The sequence below is a fragment of the Bombus pyrosoma genome, linkage group LG1 (assembly GCF_014825855.1).
Source record: "Bombus pyrosoma isolate SC7728 linkage group LG1, ASM1482585v1, whole genome shotgun sequence".
In the NCBI taxonomy this organism is placed as follows: Eukaryota; Metazoa; Arthropoda; class Insecta; order Hymenoptera; family Apidae; genus Bombus; species Bombus pyrosoma.
The window spans coordinates 7,236,674-7,260,584 of NC_057770.1; the positions used below are offsets into that span (position 1 = coordinate 7,236,674).

Genomic DNA, 23,911 nt, shown 5'->3' on the forward strand with positions numbered 1-23,911 from the left:
TTTTATTTATATATATCTATATTCAATGCTTCATCAAAAAAATATAAATTATGTAACTTTTTTAGTTTATTAAATTAAGTGCAGATGTTGTAGTGATTTAATAAAAAATTAAGTTCTGCTTTAAAATATTACAATTATTCATAGAGCCCATATAGATAATGATATAAATATATTACTATTATTATTACTATTAATAAGGTACTAATTACAAATTTAAGGAAAAATTCTGATTCAACAGATATTTTATAAAATTATACTAAATTTATGATAAAAAAAGATAAAAAATATTAAAAAAATAAATTCTTTGTTTATAGATATTAGTTTTTATTGAAACAAAGATAAATATTAATTACTAAACTTCATACTATATAGTGTTTTTCATCTTTTAAAAATAATTAGAAAGAAAATAAAATAATATTTCAACCCAACTGGTGTTGATACAAACTAAATAAATTCTAAAAATTTGAGTATTGTAACTGAGTAGTTTCTGTCTTTCTCAATAAATAGTAAATGTTTATTAAGTTTGACACAAAAGAACAGAAAAGTAAGTTCTAGTTATTTACGCATTTCTGCACACAGTCGATCATTCTTATCGAAAAGGTACGGTTTTTGTATTTGAATAATACTTAATAATAACATCAAACGTCTTTAAGAGTGATATTGTTAATATACTTCATAATTGATATACATATATGTATGTAAAAAAAAAATATATATATATACACCTGACTTTCCATAAATGGCTTTTTTGCGATAAAATAACATGCGTAAATACGAAATCTAAACATTACTTTTATATTGTGTTTAAAAAATTAACCGCATATATATATTATTCAATCCATATATGTTGGCATTTAAGAAACAGATTATTTTTCAAATTTACAATAAGAAATTGTTATGAATTAATAACAAATTTTCGATATTAAGATATGTTAAGATTGGTTCATTAATGTTAAAATTAATCGTAATTTCAAAAGAATAAGAGGGGCTTCAGATATTTCTATGGATTCAAATTTTTCTGTTTCTTAAATGCTAATAAATTATGCTCTAATAAAATAGTATTGATATATGTGTGTAATTATATACTACTTTATAAACTTTATAAATAACCTTATATATATAACTTTATAAATAATTTTAATGGACGCATGTAGTGAAATAAATTGTGTGCTGCAGAAAAAATTTGGTGAAAATTTAGTTCAGTATTTATGAAAATATGCTTTGTATGAAAAATGTTGAAATAATCATTTTACTTACTTTTAATTTCATATATTTATGTATGTATATAAGCGTATTTGTAATTTTGAGTTATAGATATTACTAAAGCATTGAAAGAAATCAACCTCACGTAATTTTTGCATAATGTATTCATAGTATTTCATTCTCTAATAAACATGAGATTATGTAAACATTTTTATTACAATAAAATGTTATATTAGGTTCTTTTATGTTATATCTTTTTATTTGCCTTCACATGTATCTTCTCTATATAAATATATCTCCTTTGAATGTATTCTCATGAAATTTGCTTAATTTTTTCTTCCCCCTTCGTCGTCTTCTATTTTCTATATAAAATAAGTTAATGTCTTAATTTCTCTATATAATAATATCATGTAATAAATGTTTATTGAAGATGTGCACAAGGAATAAGATTACTTCTAAAATTAAATTTATTAAAACTATGATAATATAAAAATATATCAAAATTTATTTTCTTTAATATTCTTTTTAAAAAAATTTAATAATTTTACAATAGACACCTTTTTGTACAAAAAATGAATGAATGATTAAATTTGTATTATCAAAAAAGAAAAATCACAATATCCATAGTGCATTCTTTACATTACTTCTCCTTAGCATTACTTGAACAAAATTAATCATCTTATTTTAGTATTTTTATACATAAAATAATTGAAGAAAAACTTAATTTTGTAAATGCTTTGCAATAATTTATATGCATAATTGAGACGGATCGTATACCTTTCTGTTTAGCAACTTTAATGTTCTTTTCCATTTCTGCCTTGTATATTTCTTGCTTTCTCTTCATCATAACGTCACGAGCAGCTGCTATTTCGTCTTCTAAATACCATCGGAGAGGTCCTCTGCATTGTTTACATATCAATAATTCACCCAAAGTTTCAATGCCTCTACCTCTATCTGGGGTTCTACCTTGGGTTCTATCTTCAGGGACTTTTACAGTACCCTCAGGTTTGGGGGTCCGATACCTACGACGTCGATACGGTTGGGCATACGACTGGTTACTCCAAATAACTTGTTGACCACTTCGATATTTACTCCGAAGTCCACCTCGTTGAGCATTTCTTTGGATACTTCGTTGTCTGAAAGATTGGATGTCGTCATGTTCTTGAAGACGGAATTTAATATCAGGTCCTCCTTCGAGTGGACCGCTTGAAGGAAAAAGTGGCTCGGGCTCTTCTTTTAATGAGAATAATTTTGGGTCGTAGTCTTTGATATCACAACAAAATCCATAAGGTTTTACTAAAAAATCATGCTGTGATGTACTAACATTTAGTTGTTTTATTCGGCTCTTTTTCATGTTTTCTTTTTAGTAATTTAATATTGACGTACTTTAAATTTAAATAAAGAATATATTAAACGAAAAAGGAAGAAGAATCATATTGAGTTTTTGTTAGAAATAGGTTTGAAAAATTTGAAAGAACTATCTAGGAGAATCGTTGTTTCCGTGTTAAGTACGTGTAAGGGTTATTATAAAAATGTAATTAAAATAATTATAACAAAAATTTTTACTGTTTTTAATTATTTACTGTAATGACTAGAGTAATAATCGTTAAAAATTAAATACTCAATATAGTTCCCGAATTGAACTTTATGTTAAAAATCATTATTAAACAAAATATTTTTATCTTGACTGGTTGGAAATTTATCATTTTCATCATGTCTTGTAAAAAAAAATTTGTATCTTCTAAATATAATTGCAATTAAAATAGGGCCAGTTAATATTAATATTACAAGTACATAATTTTGTTTGGTTTGAATATACATATAGATTATAGACTGGTATATTCTGCTAAAATTCTGTGTATATATATATATTCTGATACATTTATACAGTAAACGGCGTTTGCTACATTTGATGTAAACGACTGGTACCATTTTAGAAAAGAGAAAGTTATATATATACAATTTGAAAATTACCAAACTAAGTATGTGTGATTTTGAAACGTTACTCATAACAAGTTATTCATAAAATTATGAATTCCTCTACTTTGTCATCTGGAAGTTTGAGCCACTCACCGGGACAAAGAGCTTCGGAATCTCAGGATTCAGAACTAACCTCTGTTGGGAATCAAACTTCGAAAATTTTGAATCAAATGAAATCCGAGTTACAGGAGCAAAAGCAACAGGATCGTCTACTTCGAGAATTACACTTAAAACGCGTTCAATCATTAAGGAAAGAATTGGATTACATTAAGGCAACAGAGTGGAGATACCAGTCAATTGATCGGTATATCTTAATTATTCGAAGTTTTTAAGTTGCAAATACCTTTTTATATACAATGTTTACGTGAATTTTAATGACAAAAATAAATTTTCATAGGTACATGGATAGATATAATAGAAATTAAATATGTTTTCATTTATATGTACCCTTATAAAGTATGCTATAGGACATAGGTCATCCATTAAAGACGAATCAGATGAAGAAATAAACAATGTTATAGCTCGCATTGAAAGTGTGTGTAGAAAAGAAATAAAAGAAGATGAAAGTTTTAATACGGATGCAAGTTATTACAAAACAGGAAATATTAGTTTTATTGCTACAGATTACATAGTAGTTGATGACTTTTATGTTTATGATATAAAAAACACTTCAATAAGTAACTTAAAAGTAGGTGATAAAGTTTCTTATTTGCTCTCACCAGAACAAGACAATCTAGAAAAACAACACAAAATAAAAAAGATTTTTGTATTAAATGAATCATGGGATAATGAAGTAGAACATTCTGAGATTGATAATACCAAACCAGAAACATTAACAAGATGTGTAATTGGAAAAGTTATACAACGTAAGAATCGACTATTAGTTGTAGAACCTGACAACATTACTGTTGACTTAAATAAAGTACAATCTGATTTTATTCCTGTAATTGGAGACTGGTTACAATTAGAGTCAGAAGTAGAAATCGATGAAATTTCTTACAATTTAAATGGAGAAATTTTAGAAATAAAAAGAATACAACCCCTACGATCAAAGTTAAATATTGGAACTGTAACTAGTTTTGATCCAACTAAAGGAGTTGGTGTTATTGAAAAGGATGTTATATTTAATAAAAATATATGTGAATCTGGTTACATTCCTTGTGTTGGTGATAAAGTAATAAGTGATAGTATTGAGAGTGATCAAGGACTTTATACATGGAGGTCATTGACTGTGGTTCCAGTATTTCAGGCAAGTTTAGCATTTGAAACAGAAAATAATTGTTTTACAATTAATTTTTGAGAGTACATTAAGTTGCATTTTCAATCAATTTTACTTAATAACAACAAGAAAGATTACTTATAATAAAAGGTCTAGTAAAATGTAATTTTACTAAAAATAAATTTACTTTTTTAGGTCTCTAAAGAAGCTAATTTACCAACATTAAATAATACTTCATATAAATTAAAAAAGGATTTAAATGAACTTATAAAAAATAAATGCGGTATTGTTATAAGTGATAATATAAATATTGATTTAAATGTACGAGAGGAAAAAAATTTAACAATTACTATAGAAAATGTAGGTAATACTACTCATGTATTGCGTAAAGGTTGTTTCATGATAAAAAAAAGCCAGTCTCAACTAATATTAATTCAACCAATTACTCCTAATACAGTTTCAGTATTAAATCCTTCTGATAAATTAACTTATATATTTAAATGTACAGCAAAATTTATTGGTACAAGCAAAGAATTATTTATCTTTAAGTTCAAAGATTTTGAAATTGGACGATTTTTTAACATTACTGTTAAACCTAAAACTATACAAAACAAGTCAAATTCTAAAAGTAGTAGTTCTAAAACTAATTATGTACCACGCCAAGATGAATGGAATGAAGCTACATACATTCCAGGTATTCGTCCATGTAAACCACCATCATTTATTAAAGTGCGAAACGTAATATACAAAGTTCCTAAGCTTTATTGGGATGTAATATCAAAGTGCATAAATGAAAGAAAATCACAAACTGAGTGTAAATATGATATAGAAAATGCTATACCTTGTTTGTCAAATAGACTTTCTTTTCAATCATATAGAGATCGGTTTCATGCTTTATTATATCTGGAAGAAATTGCTCAAACAATAAATATGCAACAATACAATATAAGTAGCACAGTAATGAGACACTGTGGAGAATATTTGGTTATGGAAGTGCCAGGGCTTGCAGAGAAACGTCCTTCTCTTCTTGTTGGTGATAGGGCTATAGTATCTTTCAAGTGGGATAGTTCTCAAGGTATGTTATAAAATTTAAAATGAAATTACATTATGAAATTTTATACCATAATATGTTTGATGTTTATATTAATCAGTAGTTATTATTATTTATCTTAATTATTTTATAATTTTTTATTCATAAATTTTAATGGTGTTTGAAATAGGAAAATTAAAATATGAAGGATTTATTCACAAAGTTACAAATTTGGAAATTTTTTTGAAATTCAATTGCAAATTTCATCAAGAATATAATTATGAAGATTGTCAAGTAACATTTAAATGTTCACGATCAGCCATACAACGTTGTCATAATGCAATTGATATGGCTACAAATCGTCTTGGTCAGAACTTTTTGTTTCCCACTCATGTAATTGAAAAAGAATCTCAATTAGATCTTGAAGAACTTGAAGCAAAAGATAAGTCAATTTCTAAGTTACTAACTCGTCCGCGGACTGATTCTGTATCATCAGAATCTTCTTCCACTAGTACTACATCTACAAGTAATAAATCTAATAATATGTCAAAATCATTTATAAAAATGTCAGTTGTACAACGATTATTTAATGTTGAACCTATTGAACAAAATAGAGAAATTACAATAGAATCTGATGTAAAAGACAAACAATGTATTGAAACAAAGAGTGAAGTAAATGTTACGAAAAATTCAGTAAATACAGCAATACAAAATTCAAAAGAGACATCAATTTCTTCCTATAGTAGTGAATTACAACCAGTTATTTCACAAATACGAAAACGAAAGTTACTTTGGTTTAATAAAAATTTGAATCATTATCAAAAAGAAGCTGTAAGAAACATTTTAAAAGGACATGCACGACCATTACCTTATGTAATATTTGGACCACCTGGTACAGGAAAAACCATTACTCTTTGTGAAACAATTCTGCAAATTTTATCAACTATACCTGAAAGTCGATTATTAGTTGCAACACCATCTAATAGTTCAGCAACTCTTATAGCAGAAAGACTTCTAGATAGTGGTATACTTAAACCTGGTGATATGGTATATATTAAATTTACATAATCCCACTCTACTATAATTTTACGTGAATTTAATTCAAACTTTTAATAAATAACAATAACAGAACGAAAATAGTTTCACAAATAAATTTGAAGATAATTAACATTGATATTGTATTGATTTTTCATTTTTTTCATTATAAGTATCCATTTTATATTAATTCTGTTTACACATACTATCTTATTTGAAAGTTGCAATAAAAGTATAAATTATAAACTTTTTAAATTTAATTTAAGTACTTTTCTTTTTTTTTAGGTACGACTCATAGCTTATCATTGTTTGGGTAGTGATTCTATACCTAGTAAATTATTGCCATATTGTGCTACTGCAGAATTAGCAGATGAAACAACAATTGAAACACCAAAGTATAATGAAGTAGGACTAAAATTAAATTGTACTATGAGTATACTTGGACGTCATAGAATTACTATTGGTACCTGTACTGCATTAGGAATATTAAATAACATGGGATTTCCTCATGGACATTTTTCACATATATTAGTTGATGAGGCTGGTCAAGCAACAGAACCAGAAATTATGATTCCACTTAGTTTTATTCGTTGTGACTATGGGCAAGTAATTCTTGCAGGCGATCCACTACAACTTGGCCCAGTTGTACAAAGTGAAATAGCGAAGAATTTTGGTTTAAACGAATCATTTTTATCACGATTGCTACGTCATTTTCCTTACCAGAAAGATCCTAATGGCTTTGAAACATGTTACGATCCTCGACTTGTTACAAAGCTTGTTATAAATTATAGAAGTTTACCAGAAATACTAGAATTATCAAGTTCATTATTTTATGATTCTGAATTAAAAGCACAGGTACATTTATCTCTATTATCGATGATTCGTCTCTTAGGTTTATATCATGGTAATTAAGAAAAATAATGTTTTTAGATATCTTCTAAAACAAGCAAAGAAGCCAGACTTTTACAAATATTAGCTGCTGAATTGCCAAAGAGAAAGGATACACCACCAGCTATAATTTTTCATGGTGTAAATGGCGAAAATTGTAAAGATGATGACAATCCAAGCTGGTATAATCCTGAAGAAGCAACTCAAGTATATCTTTATCTACTAAAGTTATATAAATGCGGTATTTCACCTGACGATATTGGAATTATAACTCCTTATCAAAAACAGGTAATATATAATTGAACATAATTTGTCAAAAACATCTATAAAATTATTTTATACTTTATTCATTAATTACTTAACAGGTTCTTCAAATTCGTGAATTACTCATGGAATTAGATGTGGAATTACCAAAAGTTAGTAGTGTTGAAGGATTTCAAGGTCAAGAGCGTAATATTATCATCATTTCAACTGTGCGCTCTTCAATTAATTTTATAAAGGAAGATATTAAACACTCTCTTGGATTTGTTGCATGTCCTCGAAGACTTAATGTTGCAATTACACGAGGTCGTGCTTTGGTTATCATTTTAGGAAATCCTATACTTTTAGCCCACGATCCTTATTGGAGGAGTGTTTTAATATATTGCATCAATCATGATTCTTATACTGGTTGCAGTTTTGGCTTTCCCGAAGATATAGAACATTCTTGGATAGAAACAAATGATTAGCTACTGATGAAATTAGCAACTTATTATTCATGACAATATTCATTAATATCGACTTTTAATTTACCGAAATATCTGTTATTCAATCATAAAATTACATTTTCTCTAACATACAGTATTTTATGTCCATACATGTTTTTACGAAGAAATAAACGATACTGTTAATATTATTAGAATATGTATGTTGAAAACTATATTATTTTCGTATAAATTAATGGAAATTTTTAATGTAAAATACCTATCTCTAACATTAAAATTTTTTAAAATGATAAATTTATATTTTTTAACTTCCATTTATTTTGATAAGTTTGATTGCTAATTTCTTTATATCATTGTATGGATCAAAACAATATATTTATTTTTTAGGTTAAATAGGAATCTTTTGTTAGAGAGCTGACTTAAAGGTACTTGAAATGAGATACATTAAAAAGAATTACTGAATTATACTTCTTTTTAACACGTTTCTTATAATGAAATGTGTCGATACATATTACAAACAGTACAATGGTTTTTATGTTGTAATGTACACACGTATATTTATACAATGTTCCTACAAATATATTTTTATTCATTCAATGTAATTTAAAAAAAAAATGTACGAATAAAAATATATTCGTTTTACGTTAGAACTCTGGCTTCGGCTTACATGCGTAGAATTGAATTATTTCACTCCGCGTGTTTCGCTTTTAGGTTGGGGTTGAATTAAACAATTGGATGTTTTTAAACAATATCCCTGCATATTGCATCATGATGTCATAAGTCCAGATTCCACGAGATTTGGTACTGCAAAAAATAAAACAGTTTGCTATAATGTGTACAAGAAAAAGAAAACGAATTACATTTAGAGAGAGAAAATTTTTTTGTGCTTTTGATCTATGCATATATGAATGATTTGATGAATGGATAATACCTTGGATATTGTATAGGATACGATTCAATTACAGTGTAATTCTTAATATAATAGCTTAATTTGAAAAAAATTAATGAACAAGTATTAGTATAATATGCTTCTCCTTTTATTCTTATTATATGAAAATGAAGTGTATATTATATAATAATGTAATTGTTAAGAAAGCAGTTATGTAATAATTAAAAAATTTAGTAAAAAAGGAATGAATATTTAAGAATATTTATATGTAAAGTGTGATTTCTTGATGGAGAGAATCATAATCATTTTGAGTTAATCAGGTGACTGAAAAGAGCGAAAAAATACTGATGTATGAAAAATGATTGTGAATGATACTGACCTTAGTTAGTTCCACACTATACTTACAGGGTCTTGATTCTTAGCTTTTAGTTTCCGTTCAATTAAATTTTCTAATGCTTCACTACGAACACTTAAAGTTTCAATTTTCTCGACTAATTGTTGATATGGAGATGCGGGCTGTCCACCCATTACAACATGCCCTAATTTGCTGTCTATTTTGGCATCTAGTCGTGCGTTACGAATTAGATTAACGATCCAACATTCTGCTACATCTGCTTTCATATTAAGCTTTTCTGCAAGCATTCTGTAATATAAAAATATATTAACGAATTATGAAAACATATCCCAATATTTCAATGTACTTAATTAAAAACATAAAATTATTATATACCCAATACTTATACATTGATGTATTCTACAAAATGTTTCGAAGATCATTAAACGTGCGTTCTCTACAAATTCACTCAGTAACGCAATTAAGAAAAAGTCATTAAATACAACTGTTTGACATTCTTGTAGTTTTTGTCTTGCTCCATCAAAATCAAAATTGACATATAAATGTTCTAGAAATTCTGTGATGGGGTCACGATACGTATAAGATTCCTGCAAAGAATAAACAATAATTCATAAGTCTGAAGATTATGTGTAACTTAAAAATATTTGGTAAATATTCACGAGAAGATAATAAGATAATTCGATAATTTTGAAATATATTGTAAATTTTAGCATCTTGAACAATGTTTTCTTATGCATGTAACCGGCGATCAGCCTTAGTATTCGAGTTTAATGCAAAAATATCCGGTCGCTCGGCTTTGTTTTTTAAGCTGAGTTGGATTACTATGTAGTAATATTAATTCGATCGTCGAGAATAAATATAAACAATACTGAGCAATCGAATTAATATTACTATGTACTAACCCAAACCAGCTTGAAAAGTAGGGAAGAGCAACTGGATATTTTTGCATATAAATCGAAAACTGAAACAAACCGCTGGTTATATGTATAGGGAGAAGTTGTTCAAAATGTTGAGCTTTACAACATATTTCAAAATCAACAAAATCGGAAATGGCTCCTTTTTTGTGGATATTTACCAAATATTTTAATTAGGAATTACTACAAACCTGCTGTATTACTTTTACAAGATCTTTTAAGATAGATCGCCTGGAACGATTAACGATGACAGCAGCTGCTAAATATCTCAATATATGAGGACACATTGTTTGAATTGCATTTAGGTAACTGTAAAACAACAAATGTGTGTAATTTTATATCCTTTATCATACTTAGTACATTATGTTAGTAATATAATACTTATAAAAATATTCACATACTGTGGTCTATAAAGAAACATTTCTACGATTAAATCTCTGCCTTTCACATGATTAAAAAATACAAATAAACTCCAATGAATAAGCCATGTTCTTTGTTGTAATACTTGAAGAGAATTTCCTATGACATTGCTATCAATGTATTCTCTTAATTTGTTTACATCTTCTAATGCAGTTTCCCAATTTTGCACTAGAATTTCTGATGCCAGTTTGCCCCAAAGTACATTTAAATAATTCTAAAAATTACAAATGTCTGCTTCATTATCTTAAAAATAATATAAATTATTAATCCATTTGTACCAAACATATAACTATTATATCAGTACCTTATCAGTTGGTGGCATTATAAGCATATAAAAATATAAATATGATGTAGAAACAGAATAATTGCCACATTCATAACGATATTTTGCTAGTTTCACGAAACTATCCATCATTTCCACTCTAAACTATAAAAAGACAATATATGTAAATTAAAATAAATTTGATAAAATATATAAGAGATACATAAATACTATACATAAAAACTTGATAGAAAAATATTTTTTAATATTTTTTATGTTAATTTGTTAGATTTATACAAAAATAAGATACCATATGTGGTTTCATTTCAATTACCTCAGATTCTTGAGTAAGATAATTGTTCAATGCTTTAGAATCTCGCATATTTTCCATTTTCTTCATAACTTCTTCATTATTCATAAGTTGCACAACAACAGACACATTATTTTGTAAAATACCAAGTTCTTGTAGTACATCTGCACGACGAGCTTTCAATTCCTACAATTTGAAGTTCTCAATCATGCTTGTTATTTATAAACATATAATTATCACTTATTAAATTTATTTGTACCTCTGGCACTTCCAAGTTAGGATAAAGTTGTTTCCGAATGTCAATTGTATAATCTATCATATTTGTTTTGCTAAGAATATCGAGCTTAGCTTGAAGTAATTCGTCCTCATCGTAAATCTAAGAAGCACAAGTGTATTATAACCAAACTGTCTAAAGCAAAAATATTCTTTTTTTTTATTATACCTGTTTTGCAGATAGGAATTCCAAAAGTGGAAAAACTAAATGCCGGTCAAGATATTGACCTATACGTGATGTTAAATCGAATTTCGCCATTTCGTTTCTTAAAGAAAATCGGATTAAAGCAATTCTAACCACGATCTACGAGCAAGAAAGAAATTGAACACCCTCCACGTTAACGTCGAAGAACATAGAATATACTGAGCGGAAAGATTTAACCCAACAAGTGGATTACGTTATACGTACTATGATTTGTCAAATGATGTATTATAACATATTATATATCTTTAATTATTTTATGTTAGTATAATATTTCTAACATCAATGTTAAACAGATAAGTAAGGGAATATGTAATATTCTATTCGATTTTCAATTTATGCTATAAAGTACTTATTATGAAATGATCAAAAGTGGAGTCAGATATAACAATAACATTTATAGATACATTTTTAACATAGTTTTATTATATAATTTTATTATGAGTCTAATACTATACTATATCAATGCTTTATATTTTTATAAATAATAATTAAATGATAATGTATTATAATTACTACTTATGTTTGATGAGGTCGAAATTTCGAATTAAAAAGAATATTTCTAAAATAAAATTTATGGATAAATATATTTATATAAGAGAACTTGCTGAATAAAAAAGTTTAATGTGTCCAGTCCGTTTATTATCGTTCACAGTTTCTTATATACAGAATATGTATTTTATGGTCCATTTCGTGTTACCACTACATTTACATTTATAAATGTATACGTATATGAATTGTTCCATGATCCAGAAGTAAATTTCTGTACATTTGTATCTTCTGTTATTAAATTTTCTATATTTGCCATCCGTAAATACAGAAAAGCGAATGAAATGCCACCCAAAAAGGCACCTGCTCCCAGTAAGAAGGCGGAGCAGAAGAAGAAAGAGAAAGTTATTGAGGTATTTAAATACGAACATTTATAACCTTAAAATACCATATTCTTTATTTTAAACATGTATGTACTGAGATTTGTTACTCTTCATATTTTTTCACTTAAATATTAATTTTTCTTCTAGGATAAGACTTTTGGTATAAAGAACAAGAAAGGTGCTAAACAACAGAAATTTATTCAGCAAGTAGAGAAGCAGGTAAAATCAGGTGGTGTTAATTCACGGAAATTAGAAGATCCTAATATTAAAAAACTTGAAAAAGAAAAAAAATTAAAGGAGCAGAAAGAATTAGCTCTCATATTTAAACCTGTGCAAACACAAAAAATAGATAAAGGTATTAACTGAGTAAGGTTATTGCAACACTTAGTTAAAAGATATAATACAATTATCAAGAATTATTTGAATATATTACATTAGCATAAGTTCTAATTTTCGCAGTTATTTTACCGTTTTATTATTTTTATTTTATTATAGATAAACACAAAAAAAACATATTGGGCTCAAAATAATAATTATTTACTTTCTTGCAGGAACTGATCCTAAATCAGTAGTGTGTGCATTCTTTAAACAAGGGCAATGTACAAAAGGTGATAAATGCAAATTTTCTCATGATTTAAGTATAGAAAGAAAAGCAGAAAAACGTTCATTATACTGTGATATGAGAGATGATGATAAAGAAACCGATACTATGGATAAATGGGATGAAGATAAATTGAAAGAAGTTGTTGAAAAGAAGCATGGCAGTGGTAATCGTCCAACTACAGATATTGTAAGCTCAACTTCATAATATTTTGCTACTAGTTTTTTGAAAAATAAGGAAATAAATAATATGTTTAATTTTAGATTTGTAAACATTTCCTAGAAGCAGTTGAAAAATCAAAATATGGTTGGTTTTGGGAATGTCCATCGGGGCAAAAATGTATCTACAGGCACGCATTACCACCAGGTTTTGTCCTTAAGAAAGATAAAAAGAAAGAAGATAAGAAAGATGAAATTTCTTTAGAAGATTTAATTGAAACAGAAAGAGCCAATTTGGGACCAAATCAAGTATGAGTATATTTTAATAATCTATAAAACAATATAATATAAACTTTTATATTTATATTTCATAAATATTTTTAATATTTAATATATTTTCTTGAAATGTATAATTTGTTTGACATTTTTTGGCAGACTAAAATAACATTAGAGACATTTTTGGCATGGAAGAAGAGAAAACTAAAAGAAAAGAAAGAGCAAGCATTGAAAGATGAAGAAAAAAGACGAAACGATTACAAAGCTGGACGTCAAGTTGGTATTTCTGGCAGAGAAATGTTCTACTTTAATCCTGAGCTTGCAGCTGGAGATGGTATTTTTCTTTATTGTTTTATATCTTACATATTTTATGCTCTTAGCTTATGTATAAAATTTACTTTGAAAATATTTTTAGGCATTGACGATGGAGACGAAGCAATATCTAGTTATGTCCGCGAGGAAGATGAGGCTGAAGAGAAAGTAGAATATAGAGAACTTGACATGGACAGACTCGCACTTGAAGCTAGTGAAATTGATACTTCTGGAATAACTGTAGCTGGTGCAGATCGGTTGAAAAATAATAAAGATATAAATAACGAAAGCGGCTCCACTGGTTTGTAGAAAATATATTCAATGTTTTAAAATAATATTTTATGATTAATAGTTTATATTATTATGGCAGTTACTGTTGGTGAAGGTGCAGCTGCATTAGCAATTAATGAAAACCTATTTAAAGAGGAAGATTTAGAAGGCTTAGAAGAAGAATTAGAAGATTTAGATTTAGAAGAGTGATTCAAATATCATGTTCAAATTCTTCCTTTTACTCAGTGTCTTCTGTATCTTTACAATATATGTATTATTAAAATATTATACATACATTTACTAGTTCAGAATGTAATGTATCTTGTATATTATTACTTACATCTTATACTCTATTTTCAAGCAATATACACATAATGTAATGTAAAGAGCTGGTCTCGTGCAAATTACTTGAAATTGAAATTAATGTATTTTAATGTAATCATGATTTTTAATTTTTTACGATAAAAAATATATTCGAATTCTTTATTATTGCATTCATAAGTTATTTAGTATTTCTATGAGAAAAAGATATAAGTTGGAAAATATATAAAATTGTTACAATCGTGGAAGTATTTAAAATAATAGTTATTAAATTACTTTTAATAACGTAATTACGGAGTTAAAATTGATAGGTTAACCTGGTAAAATTAAAATTTAATGTGATAACGAGACTGGCAAATGGAACGAATCGTATTTTCAAAAATATTTACATGTATAATTATTAACAGCAGTATAAATATTAAATAATTTATAAATTCTTTTGATTTATTAAAACATTCATGATAGATGTGAATAAAAGTAAACATAAAAAAGTATAGCAAAAATAAAATTATTGTTATTTATGTTTATTTTACAAGATTTCAAGACAAATTTTAGTCTGTACATTCCACGACTTCTATATCCTTTGTATCAGATAATGATACTATGCGGCGTGATGCACGATATTCATAACAGCTTATTTCTGGGTGCTTTTCTAATAAATATTTATATGCACTAACAAGTTTATCAATATTCTCTACTGTAAGTTGCATTGGTCTTGTTTGTGGGTCCAAATCAGAAAGTTTATACATCATTTGTCCCAATTCCTTCCGATATTCTAGAGGAAATAATGTTCTGAAATGTATATAGAAATTTCAGAATTGTATTACTGAATTATATAATTCTTTTCATTACTCTTATAACTATTTTTTATCAATATAAAATATGATAATATATAAAGGATAAATGTAAAAATATTTTTCTGTGAACTTTACTTACTCAATACCTCGTATGCTGTATTTTCGACGAAAACTAAAAATGTGTCGTGTAACTTTCTCAAAAATTGTAAATTCGTGTTTTGTAAGTGGAACAGGTAAAGGTATAAATGTTACAACACCAACATCAACGTCCGGTTTAGGAACAAAGGAACTACCTATTTTTAGCAAAGTATTAAATTTTTTATGAACAAAAAATATAAAAATTAAACAATCTAAAATGATCTGAAATAATATACCTGGTATAATAAAATGTAATATTGGTTTTGTCCAAGCTTGTGCCATTACAGATAATCTACATCTTTGTAAATCTGATGGTTGAGCTACTAATCGTTCAGCAACTTCTTTTTGAAATGTTAATGTCATTCTAGTTCTTCCAAATTCCCAAGGACCAGTTTTTTCACAAACTGCACGTAGCCACTTTATTATCAAAGGTGTTGATATATTAAATGGTAAATTACCAATTAATCTAATCCTTGGACTTTTATCTGTCCAAGCTTTTGCTTCAGTTGGTGGGAGAACAGTAGTCATGTTAAACCTCATTATGTCATCAAAAATAATTTCCATGTTACCATTAACCGCTGCAAAAGCATCTGCCAACATTTCTAATGTCGGCTTAAATCTTTCGTCTTTTTCTACAACAATTACTTTATTTGGTTGAAGTTTCAAAATAGATCGAGTTAATCCACCAGGACCAGGACCAACTTCTAATACATGACAATCAGAGAGATTTCCTGTTTTTCTTATTATTTTATCTGACAAATTTTGATCTAAGATAAAGTTTTGAGAAAGTTGTTTCATTGCACGCAATTTATACATTTTTAACAAATCTTTCATATTTGGTAAAGGTGGTAACCTTAGAGTGGCCATTGTTCTTTTTTTTATTTGTATTTAGATAATATGTAGGTAAGAGTAATGTTTCGTATGATACAAATACAAATAATTTTAAGCGACGTTAGCTTTTGAACTAGGTTTTTCAATTATTTTTTCAGGTTCATATAGATCATTTAAAAATGTTTCCTGTTTTACAGCATATATGGTATACAGATAAATTCCTAAAGATAAACCAGCTAGAGCAAAACCTGCTTTCGCACACTTGTTACGTCTTTTTGCATATTGGGATGCTCTTTGAATAGCTACTTCTTCTGCTTGTTTCATATATATTATATCACTATATTTTAATTTACTTTTATCTCTTGCAAGATCTAATTTTGGCATCAAGTCACTATCTTTCTCGTCTGTAACAAAACTAATATAAATAAATAGAAAATTTGACAATATATAATACTTAACAAATATTAATCTTGCCATTCACCAGATTGCATTGTATAAATGTCTACTTTTCTTGATAAGCAATCACACTACTGTGGTTATTATTTTCACGTTCCTGTTTCTGTGAAAAGAAATGATTATATAATTATAAAACACAACTTCACATAACCTTTATCAGCTCAGCCTAACTTTATAAAATTACTATACTGATGTAATATACGTAAATTCTGTATTCACTCACAAGATTATAACAGTATTTTCGCCTTATTTAATAACAAAATATCTTAAACTTAATTTCTTTTGTGGAAACTTTGTAAAAGTTATGATATAATACAGTTTCTTTTAATTTATACATTTTTCAATACTATTTATTATATATATTTAAAAAATATACAATTATATATAATATATATATTTTTTACAGAAACTCAATAATCACATTTACAGAATATATCATATTTCTATTTCTTTCACTTACCTTCGATCATTTGGTTTATATCAAGTTTTAGCGCATGCGTTCAATTTATATGGACGCACGTACGCACACGCGCGCGCGCGCGCACATACACACACACGCACGCACGCACGCACGCACGCACGCACGCACACATGTATTGAAGTTCTGTAAGATAATACAAAACAGGATTATGTTAGAAAACATTTTTTTAAAATACTAGCTTAATTATTAGTTACTAATACGAATACAAAATATAGAAATATACAGAAAGCATAAATTTAATTGATTAATTGTCTATTTTTATTAATTGTCTATATTTATTAGTATGCGTACATACCGTAATGTCTCTACTGTAATATATACACAATATGTACGTATGTAAATATTTACATTGCCAAAATGTTATAAGAAAAATGATGTTTTCTTTATTTAATATTCTTGATAATGAAAAATTATAGATTTCTGTTAATGATATAAGAATTAACATAAAAATAGTCTTCCAAAGAATAAGTTGTAAAATGTCCAAGAGGCTAAATATTATTTTAATATATTTGGAAAACATTCGTATGAATAATTTAATATATATAGTTGATACTTGTTTACTTTACTAAATTAATTTTTCGTTTTCGCATATTTTACTTTTCACGAAAGAAATTATCCGGTACAAAATTTACCGTACTATAGCTCTATCTGTTTGGACCTAAGGCGCTTCGTCGAGAGATTCTCGTGTAATCACATAGTTACTTCAATTTCCTTGATAATCCTTTCGCATTACTGTTACGAATTACTGTCGGCACCAGTTTCACGACAGCAAACTTGCATCTATGATAATTAGAATTCACGATTTGTATAACTTCTTCTGATTTACTTCAAAACATTGATTATTTACAAAGTATACATATTCTGCAATGAATTTAATTTTACTTTATATGTTTAACCATATCTTAAATAAAACTAAAAGGGAATGAATGTATGTTGACTAGAATTAATACGTTTTTAATTACTATTGAGTTTTTAATTAGGATATTATAATATATAAGTCATATTCGCGTATAAAAATATGCATCGACGAATATATTTTTACGATTTCGATGAATATTATCAAATCAGTGATAAAAATTAGTAATTTCAGATAAGTTAATTTTAAATTATAATTGCATTTGTTCAATATTAATATACACCACGAATATTCCCTGCTGCATTATTGATTTTTCCATTGTACTTTCCGAAGATCACAAATTTCATTAATTTTTACATATTTTATTAATGGCGTGTAAGTCTGAAAATATTGAAATATCGTTGAATACTTTACCTAAATATTTTCGTGTGATTATGTTTCAGCATATTTTAGGCTTAACTAAGTATTTTTCTTTCTATGTAGCTATACCTATTAATTTTTGTACACGATTATTCGACAACCTTAAAACGAAGATTCAAGTATTTATATTATTTAGCAGAAATTATACTATTATTTTGTTTTTATAGCATATTTAACAGTAATACGTAATGTTGCGAATGTGTTAACTAAACTGCTTATTAGCTATGTTAGTTATGCATTAAATATAACAATACAATGGATGTTAATATATCTTCTAAATTATAAATACTCATATAGTTTCAAAATGTTTCATGCCTTTAAATTTACAGGATTATAATAAATAAATATTTATTATTGTGTTAATGTTTCAAACTAAAAGTTCGTATTTTTCGAAAGGTAGTTTGCTAATATTAATAATAGTAATAGATCGTATCTAATCAAATCCAAAACTTGCCATTTCGATTCCATATACGTCATACGTCAATTGCATGTTTTTAAATCGATTAGTTGATTACGTAATTCATACCTAACCAGTTGGCTACCTAATTACACGTTGAACGCTATTGAAATAATCAATAATCGGTAACGCAATTCGGTTTAAATAAATGATGACGACACAAAAATGAATTACAAAATCAATATACTAGAAACGTCTAAGTACGAGATTGTAGCGAGTCGGCGAGTAGTGATGTGAGATCTGAAACAGTTCGAATCTCTATCGTGTATGCAGCGACAAATTTGAATCACTTCGAGTAGGATTCGAAGCTTGAAACTCGTAAAAGTCTCCATTGAGTCTTGAATCATAATTCGAATTGTTTCGGATCCCATCGCTACACGCCGCCATCCTCGCCACTCGTCGCTTCTACCATATTCGTAACTTAATAAAAAATATATAAAATGAAATAAAATAAAACAAGATAAACAATTTGTAAGAGGATAAAGATGTGATCGAAAAGTTTTCAACAACAAAAAAAAAAAATTCATTGCACGCTAAACTATCAATTACGAACTACCAATTACTAATAAAGTAAGTATTTAGGTACTAATTATTTATTAGCTACAGCGCTAATTACGACGTAATTAGTACCTAATTGTCGAAACTGAAGTTGGGGCATTATTAGCGGATTTTAAAATGGCTGTGGATGAGGCAGTGGATTAGGTATTCAAGAGGCAGCTTCATAAGCTGCCACACAATGTTCGTGCATTGCGTTTTTTAAAGAGAACCTCAGGCAGTTGTGAGAAGATCTGCGACCCAGCTCGACAATGCAAGATAAGGGAATGCCCGTGGGATCTTCTAGACGTGCTTTCGAGAATGACTCACGGGTATACCATGGGTATAATGCTGAAGTCTGACACTGCTTGGAAAGATCTCCTCGGACTATAGTGTCAGTTTATTCCGTATACATCTCTAATAAGATAGACACGTAAGTACAATGATCTTCAATATGTTGCCTAAAACAGATTTTTAAGCAGATCTGATATGAATTTTAGATAGCTAAGTGTAGAGAATTTTAAATCGACTTACGTGTGTTCAAACTGGTGCAAATGGACTGAAAGTACGCAATTCTAATCAAAAGTACAATCGTCTTTCGTTTTCATGAATACGATTTTACAAAAATAATTTGACCAATCCTTAATTAGAGAGGAGTGGAGTATTTGCAGAAGATCATTCTACATGTGAAAATAAGTAAAAAATGAAGAATGAAATTTTTTCGCTTTTATTTTATTGTTATATTTAACTTTCTATCTTATTGTACGTATAAAGTTCTTTAAAAGAATTCTGAAGAGAATCGCTTCCTTAATTATTAAGTACGCTAAACAATGAGATTTGTTTGAATGACAACAATATAAGTGATAATGTTTATTGGATGTTATACAATTTTTATGAGATATAATGATATTAATCTGATTTAAGATAACAAGTAACACGAACAAAAGTTTCATTTCTTCAAACTTCAATCAAAATTCGATTCCAGAAACAAGTCAGCAAGATTGATAGAATAGGAGTAAATTTCATAACACGAACTGAATATTAAAGCGAAATCTTCGGGATTCGATCCGCAACAGATTACCCTACATAAGGTATATATTTTTTCTCGAACACAATGCTCTGCCTGTTAGATCGAGTAAAATGAAGTTTCCGGAAGTGAGGGCCATGTACTCGCTAGTCTGATGAAACCTGAATATTTGATAACGTTGCATTACGTTAACAGCGTCGCTTATCTATTTTAATGGATTGTAAGGTAAATTGAAACATCCGACTGTGCCGACAAAACCCGCTGCTGTTGAAGCTTGTATTAATAATAATTTTTCGATCCCGCGGCAAAACACTCGCGACCGCATGGGGTACAAAACCAACAAAAAAGTAGAAAAAAGAAAAAGCGAAAAATTGAAAGTCAAGGGGAACAAAGCGTTTTTCACGCGTACCTTTTTTCTCTGCAATGAAAAACCGTCGCGTGTGTCAGCTGTTTACATAAAATTGATCGATATATCGCGCAGGGGAGAAACGTTTCGATTTTTCTGGGTATAGGAAACGCATCAGTTTACAAAGCGGGTCGCCAACGATCTCCGCGTATAATACAATCGTGAGCTTTTATTTTCGACAAGCAACAAGCACTGTTTCTGAAAATTCTATTTCGTGCGTCGTTTTTCACGTTACCTGCAGCCGGCTCCATTGCTCGAATTTTCCAACCAATTGATCCCTTAGATGCAGGCTTTTGTCTCCTGTCCTACCCGTATCTATTGTCCTCTCATCCGTTTTTCGAGGACCTACGGAGAAAAGAGCGAAGAAGTCAATTTCGAAGTAACGACAACAGCAGAGACGAAGATGCATCAAAGCGCGAACAGTTTCCTTTTCGTGTCATCAATTTTTTCGTTATTAGAAGGTAGGAGAAAGTTTGACGGGAATATCGATAAAGTGGAACCGTGAATTTAGGTTAAGCCTTCGTTAGGAAATTTTATTTCGAGGGGTGAAAACGAATCGATCGATGGATAATAGTATCGTACCGTTAATCGACGTTGCGATATATTTCTGCATCTTAAAATCATCTTTTATCCTTTACCGAGCAATGTCCGCCAGAGAAATGCGCAATTTTCTTTTTCTAATATTTCGATGCGTCTTTGCGTCACGTAGCTTCTCGTTCGAACGAACCGTTTCTCTGTGTTCTCGTAGAAACGACCGAACCGGTACTAGGGGGGTTACGAGTTTCTGCTTTTTCTTTTTCAAGCTCCACCGACTCGATGCTAAGAGAGAAAGTTTCGAAAGATCCCTCGGAATCGCGATTGTCTGTCCGTGGAGGACGCGGATCTTATTTCAACCCCCGTGCGTTCCGTCCACGTGCGTGAAAATGCGCGCGAATAGGGAAGGTGCGCCTCGTCGTCGGATCCCTTGGGTCCTCCCGAGGATATTCCACCTGGTCGACAGTCTTTTTCCCTTCTCCTATCCGGGAGAGAAGGACGAGCTTGCGCCTTGAGCTGAGGTTCGCGGTGGGACGTGAGAACGGCAAGAAAGAGAAAGATAGAGCGAGGACGAGGGACATAGAGGCATCGTGTTCAGAGAGAGAGTTCGGTTTAGAGTCCGCGAGTCGAAGTCACGGCTGACAGAACCGTATTGAGAACGAGAGAAAACGGTATTGAAGGGGATTGAAGGAGCGAAAAGGACGATCGTTGAGGAGGAGAGTAAAGAGGGAAGAGGGTAAAAGGAGTATGAAAAGGGGCGAGAGGTAGCGTATAGAATAGGCGAGCTTTTTCGGCAGGCGCGTTCGAAGTGGCGGGGGTTGGCGAAACGGGGGTGTAAGGAGAGCGCCAGGCAGAAGACAGGAGAGGCAGGAGAGCCGGGAGAGACGGGAATCGGAGGGGCGAGTGGTTCGCTCGGTGGGAGAAACAGGAGACCCGGGCAGTGCAAGCCGGGCAGCCTGCCCGACGATATCGTCGCTCTAGATATAACGGTGATTCTATTTTTTTGTTTGTCCATTCTCCGTCAAGTTGGTCGCTCGCCGCGAGTTTTTCTTTACGCGTCTAATAAAGCGGGCATGCGCGCCGTCGCTTTTTCCAGCCACGGAGAACCGCGTACAGGCATACCTTGTACTTAGAACTTGACACATACCTATAAATACACATATATAGATACGCGTACACACAGGTATACACGTACATCAGGTACACGCAGCGCGTGAACATACGTGTCCGCGCGCACACATTAACCACGCATAGACACTAAAGCCAACTACGGGAAACAGAGAGTAAAGAAACACACTATTTGTTAAAAATACACGTATCGCTACTTAAGTGGCCACGTACGTTTGTAGAATATACGGGAGCACGTGTATCCATCCGGAGGGGCAGCTGAACGCGAGAGCGCGGCTGAAAGAACGCACGCATTTCCCCGCTCGGAAGCTTCCGCAGCTTTCAAGTAACAGGTTGGTCATTCCGGCTCTTCTCTTAAAACCGCTTTCGCGCGTTTCCATCGACCTCTCGAGTCGCGGTTACTTTCATCGTCTCATCTCTCTATGCTTCCTTATCGTGTACTTCAAATCGATGTCAAATCATCGACGTACATTTCACGCGTTCCAACGTGAATCCAACAAATCGCTTCTCCTCGTTACAGGAGAGATGATAATACGTATTCGCTCTCAGTTCACGTTTCGATCAGAGAATACGCTCGATCCATAAAGTGGACTAGAAACCGTTCAACGGAATAGAGACGTTTCCGTCTGGTATAATTGGAAATGGTTCGCCTAATTGGTTGCCGTCGATGTGTTTTTCATCGTGGCCGATCCCTGAATAGCCGAACCGATGACACTGGTAATTAATTGGCCGAGGGTTCTTTCGTCTTTTAAACCTTCATACTTCGATTCTACGGCATGTGTGGTTTTCCGTGGGAAACGAGCCACGCATGCAAACGTAATTTCGAGATGGTTTTGATCCTGTTTTAATCGACTAATTTCCGCTCCTATTTCCCCGATTCCCCAGGAACGTTCCATTCTGTCGACGATCTCTTGTGCTTTTCGCCTCTTATCGCGCGGTTGCCTTCGCCTCGGGTGTACATTGATCGAATGTTCGCCGAACAAAAAGAACAGCTGCTTGTTAATTACTTTTCAACGATTCTCATGGTTTCGCGATTGCATGGCGATCTTATCGTTCGGATTCGTTGGTCGCGCTAATCTGCGAACGAGAGTAAGATGGAACGTTGCGAGAGAAAGCAAAAGTGCATATTTTATTTTTAATGTTAACGCTAGATACATTTGCGAGCGTCGTGACGCGCGCATTGATTGCACGCGACGCGTGTAACAGGTCGTGTTAGCAAACACAATCGAATAAATTAACAATCCAGCTCGCAGATACGGGCTTTCTGTACATTTTGTTTGACAGCATTTAATGTTCGTAATATCGCTAAATGAAACGTATGTTGCCTGATTTCTAGTTCATTTGAAATAGCT

General features: G+C 30.2%; 8 protein-coding genes and 1 long non-coding RNA gene across 18 annotated transcripts in view; 4 read left to right on the forward strand and 5 right to left on the reverse strand.

The window, feature by feature from the left end:
* Positions 1–339: 339 nt before the first annotated feature.
* LOC122570651 lies at positions 340–2,784 on the reverse strand. Its single transcript, XM_043733237.1, has 2 exons — positions 1,981–2,784; positions 340–1,565 (listed from the first exon to the last, which is right to left on the reverse strand). The coding sequence occupies exons 1-2, from the start codon at positions 2,555–2,557 to the stop codon at positions 1,486–1,488; spliced, it is 657 nt and encodes a 218-aa protein (XP_043589172.1). The 5' UTR covers positions 2,558–2,784; the 3' UTR covers positions 340–1,485.
* Positions 2,785–3,010: 226 nt separating this feature from the next.
* LOC122570668 lies at positions 3,011–3,652 on the forward strand. The gene has a single exon (XM_043733281.1). The coding sequence runs from the start codon at positions 3,234–3,236 to the stop codon at positions 3,513–3,515; it is 282 nt and encodes a 93-aa protein (XP_043589216.1). The 5' UTR covers positions 3,011–3,233; the 3' UTR covers positions 3,516–3,652.
* On the forward strand, positions 3,349–8,368 carry LOC122570600 (probable RNA helicase armi). Its single transcript, XM_043733118.1, has 7 exons — positions 3,349–3,487; positions 3,581–4,432; positions 4,598–5,477; positions 5,623–6,479; positions 6,753–7,322; positions 7,398–7,643; positions 7,721–8,368. Exons 2-7 carry the CDS (start codon positions 3,611–3,613, stop codon positions 8,081–8,083), a joined length of 3,738 nt encoding a protein of 1,245 aa, XP_043589053.1. The 5' UTR covers positions 3,349–3,487; positions 3,581–3,610; the 3' UTR covers positions 8,084–8,368.
* Positions 8,369–8,508: 140 nt separating this feature from the next.
* On the reverse strand, positions 8,509–12,028 carry LOC122570628 (eukaryotic translation initiation factor 3 subunit E). Of its 2 annotated transcripts, XM_043733193.1 has the most exons (10): positions 11,892–12,028; positions 11,652–11,786; positions 11,469–11,585; positions 11,234–11,395; positions 10,942–11,064; positions 10,619–10,851; positions 10,409–10,526; positions 9,679–9,890; positions 9,354–9,591; positions 8,509–8,863 (listed from the first exon to the last, which is right to left on the reverse strand). In XM_043733193.1, the coding sequence occupies exons 2-10, from the start codon at positions 11,739–11,741 to the stop codon at positions 8,834–8,836; spliced, it is 1,323 nt and encodes a 440-aa protein (XP_043589128.1). In that variant the 5' UTR covers positions 11,742–11,786; positions 11,892–12,028; the 3' UTR covers positions 8,509–8,833. The 2 variants fall into 2 exon arrangements, with proteins under 2 accessions (XP_043589128.1, XP_043589138.1); XM_043733203.1 differs by lacking the exon at positions 11,892–12,028 and having other exon boundaries at positions 9,328–9,591; positions 11,652–11,847.
* Positions 12,029–12,342: 314 nt separating this feature from the next.
* On the forward strand, positions 12,343–14,559 carry LOC122570635 (zinc finger CCCH domain-containing protein 15 homolog). The gene is made up of 7 exons (XM_043733213.1): positions 12,343–12,586; positions 12,704–12,911; positions 13,108–13,346; positions 13,421–13,624; positions 13,751–13,925; positions 14,007–14,204; positions 14,274–14,559. The coding sequence occupies exons 1-7, from the start codon at positions 12,518–12,520 to the stop codon at positions 14,381–14,383; spliced, it is 1,203 nt and encodes a 400-aa protein (XP_043589148.1). The 5' UTR covers positions 12,343–12,517; the 3' UTR covers positions 14,384–14,559.
* A 443-nt stretch (positions 14,560–15,002) lies between these two features.
* LOC122570644 (dimethyladenosine transferase 1, mitochondrial) lies at positions 15,003–16,296 on the reverse strand. Its single transcript, XM_043733226.1, has 3 exons — positions 15,666–16,296; positions 15,431–15,584; positions 15,003–15,286 (listed from the first exon to the last, which is right to left on the reverse strand). The coding sequence occupies exons 1-3, from the start codon at positions 16,294–16,296 to the stop codon at positions 15,046–15,048; spliced, it is 1,026 nt and encodes a 341-aa protein (XP_043589161.1). The 3' UTR covers positions 15,003–15,045.
* Positions 16,297–16,371: 75 nt separating this feature from the next.
* LOC122570660 (cytochrome c oxidase assembly factor 3, mitochondrial) lies at positions 16,372–17,255 on the reverse strand. 3 transcript variants are annotated; one of them, XM_043733252.1, is made up of 3 exons: positions 17,177–17,255; positions 16,742–16,819; positions 16,372–16,664 (listed from the first exon to the last, which is right to left on the reverse strand). In XM_043733252.1, exons 2-3 carry the CDS (start codon positions 16,749–16,751, stop codon positions 16,372–16,374), a joined length of 303 nt encoding a protein of 100 aa, XP_043589187.1. In that variant the 5' UTR covers positions 16,752–16,819; positions 17,177–17,255. The 3 variants fall into 3 exon arrangements, with proteins under 3 accessions (XP_043589187.1, XP_043589193.1, XP_043589202.1); XM_043733258.1 differs by lacking the exon at positions 17,177–17,255 and adding an exon at positions 16,940–17,057; XM_043733267.1 differs by lacking the exon at positions 17,177–17,255 and having other exon boundaries at positions 16,720–16,819.
* A 3,883-nt stretch (positions 17,256–21,138) lies between these two features.
* LOC122570674 overlaps positions 21,139–23,911 on the reverse strand; it is a 153,068-nt gene continuing 150,295 nt past the window's right edge. The window contains exon 3 of the long non-coding RNA XR_006317880.1: positions 21,139–21,242. This is a non-coding gene — a long non-coding RNA (uncharacterized LOC122570674). The remainder of the gene's footprint in view (positions 21,243–23,911) is intronic.
* LOC122570603 (regulating synaptic membrane exocytosis protein 1) overlaps positions 22,380–23,911 on the forward strand; it is a 149,867-nt gene continuing 148,335 nt past the window's right edge. For 5 of the 7 annotated variants that reach the window (XR_006317862.1, XM_043733129.1, XM_043733157.1 and 2 more), the window contains exon 1: positions 22,388–22,891. The gene's annotated coding sequence lies outside the window, so the exon portion shown is untranslated. Of the gene's footprint in view, positions 22,892–23,911 lie in introns of all 7 variants that reach the window. The other 2 variants (XM_043733149.1, XM_043733139.1) reach the window with 2 other exon arrangements.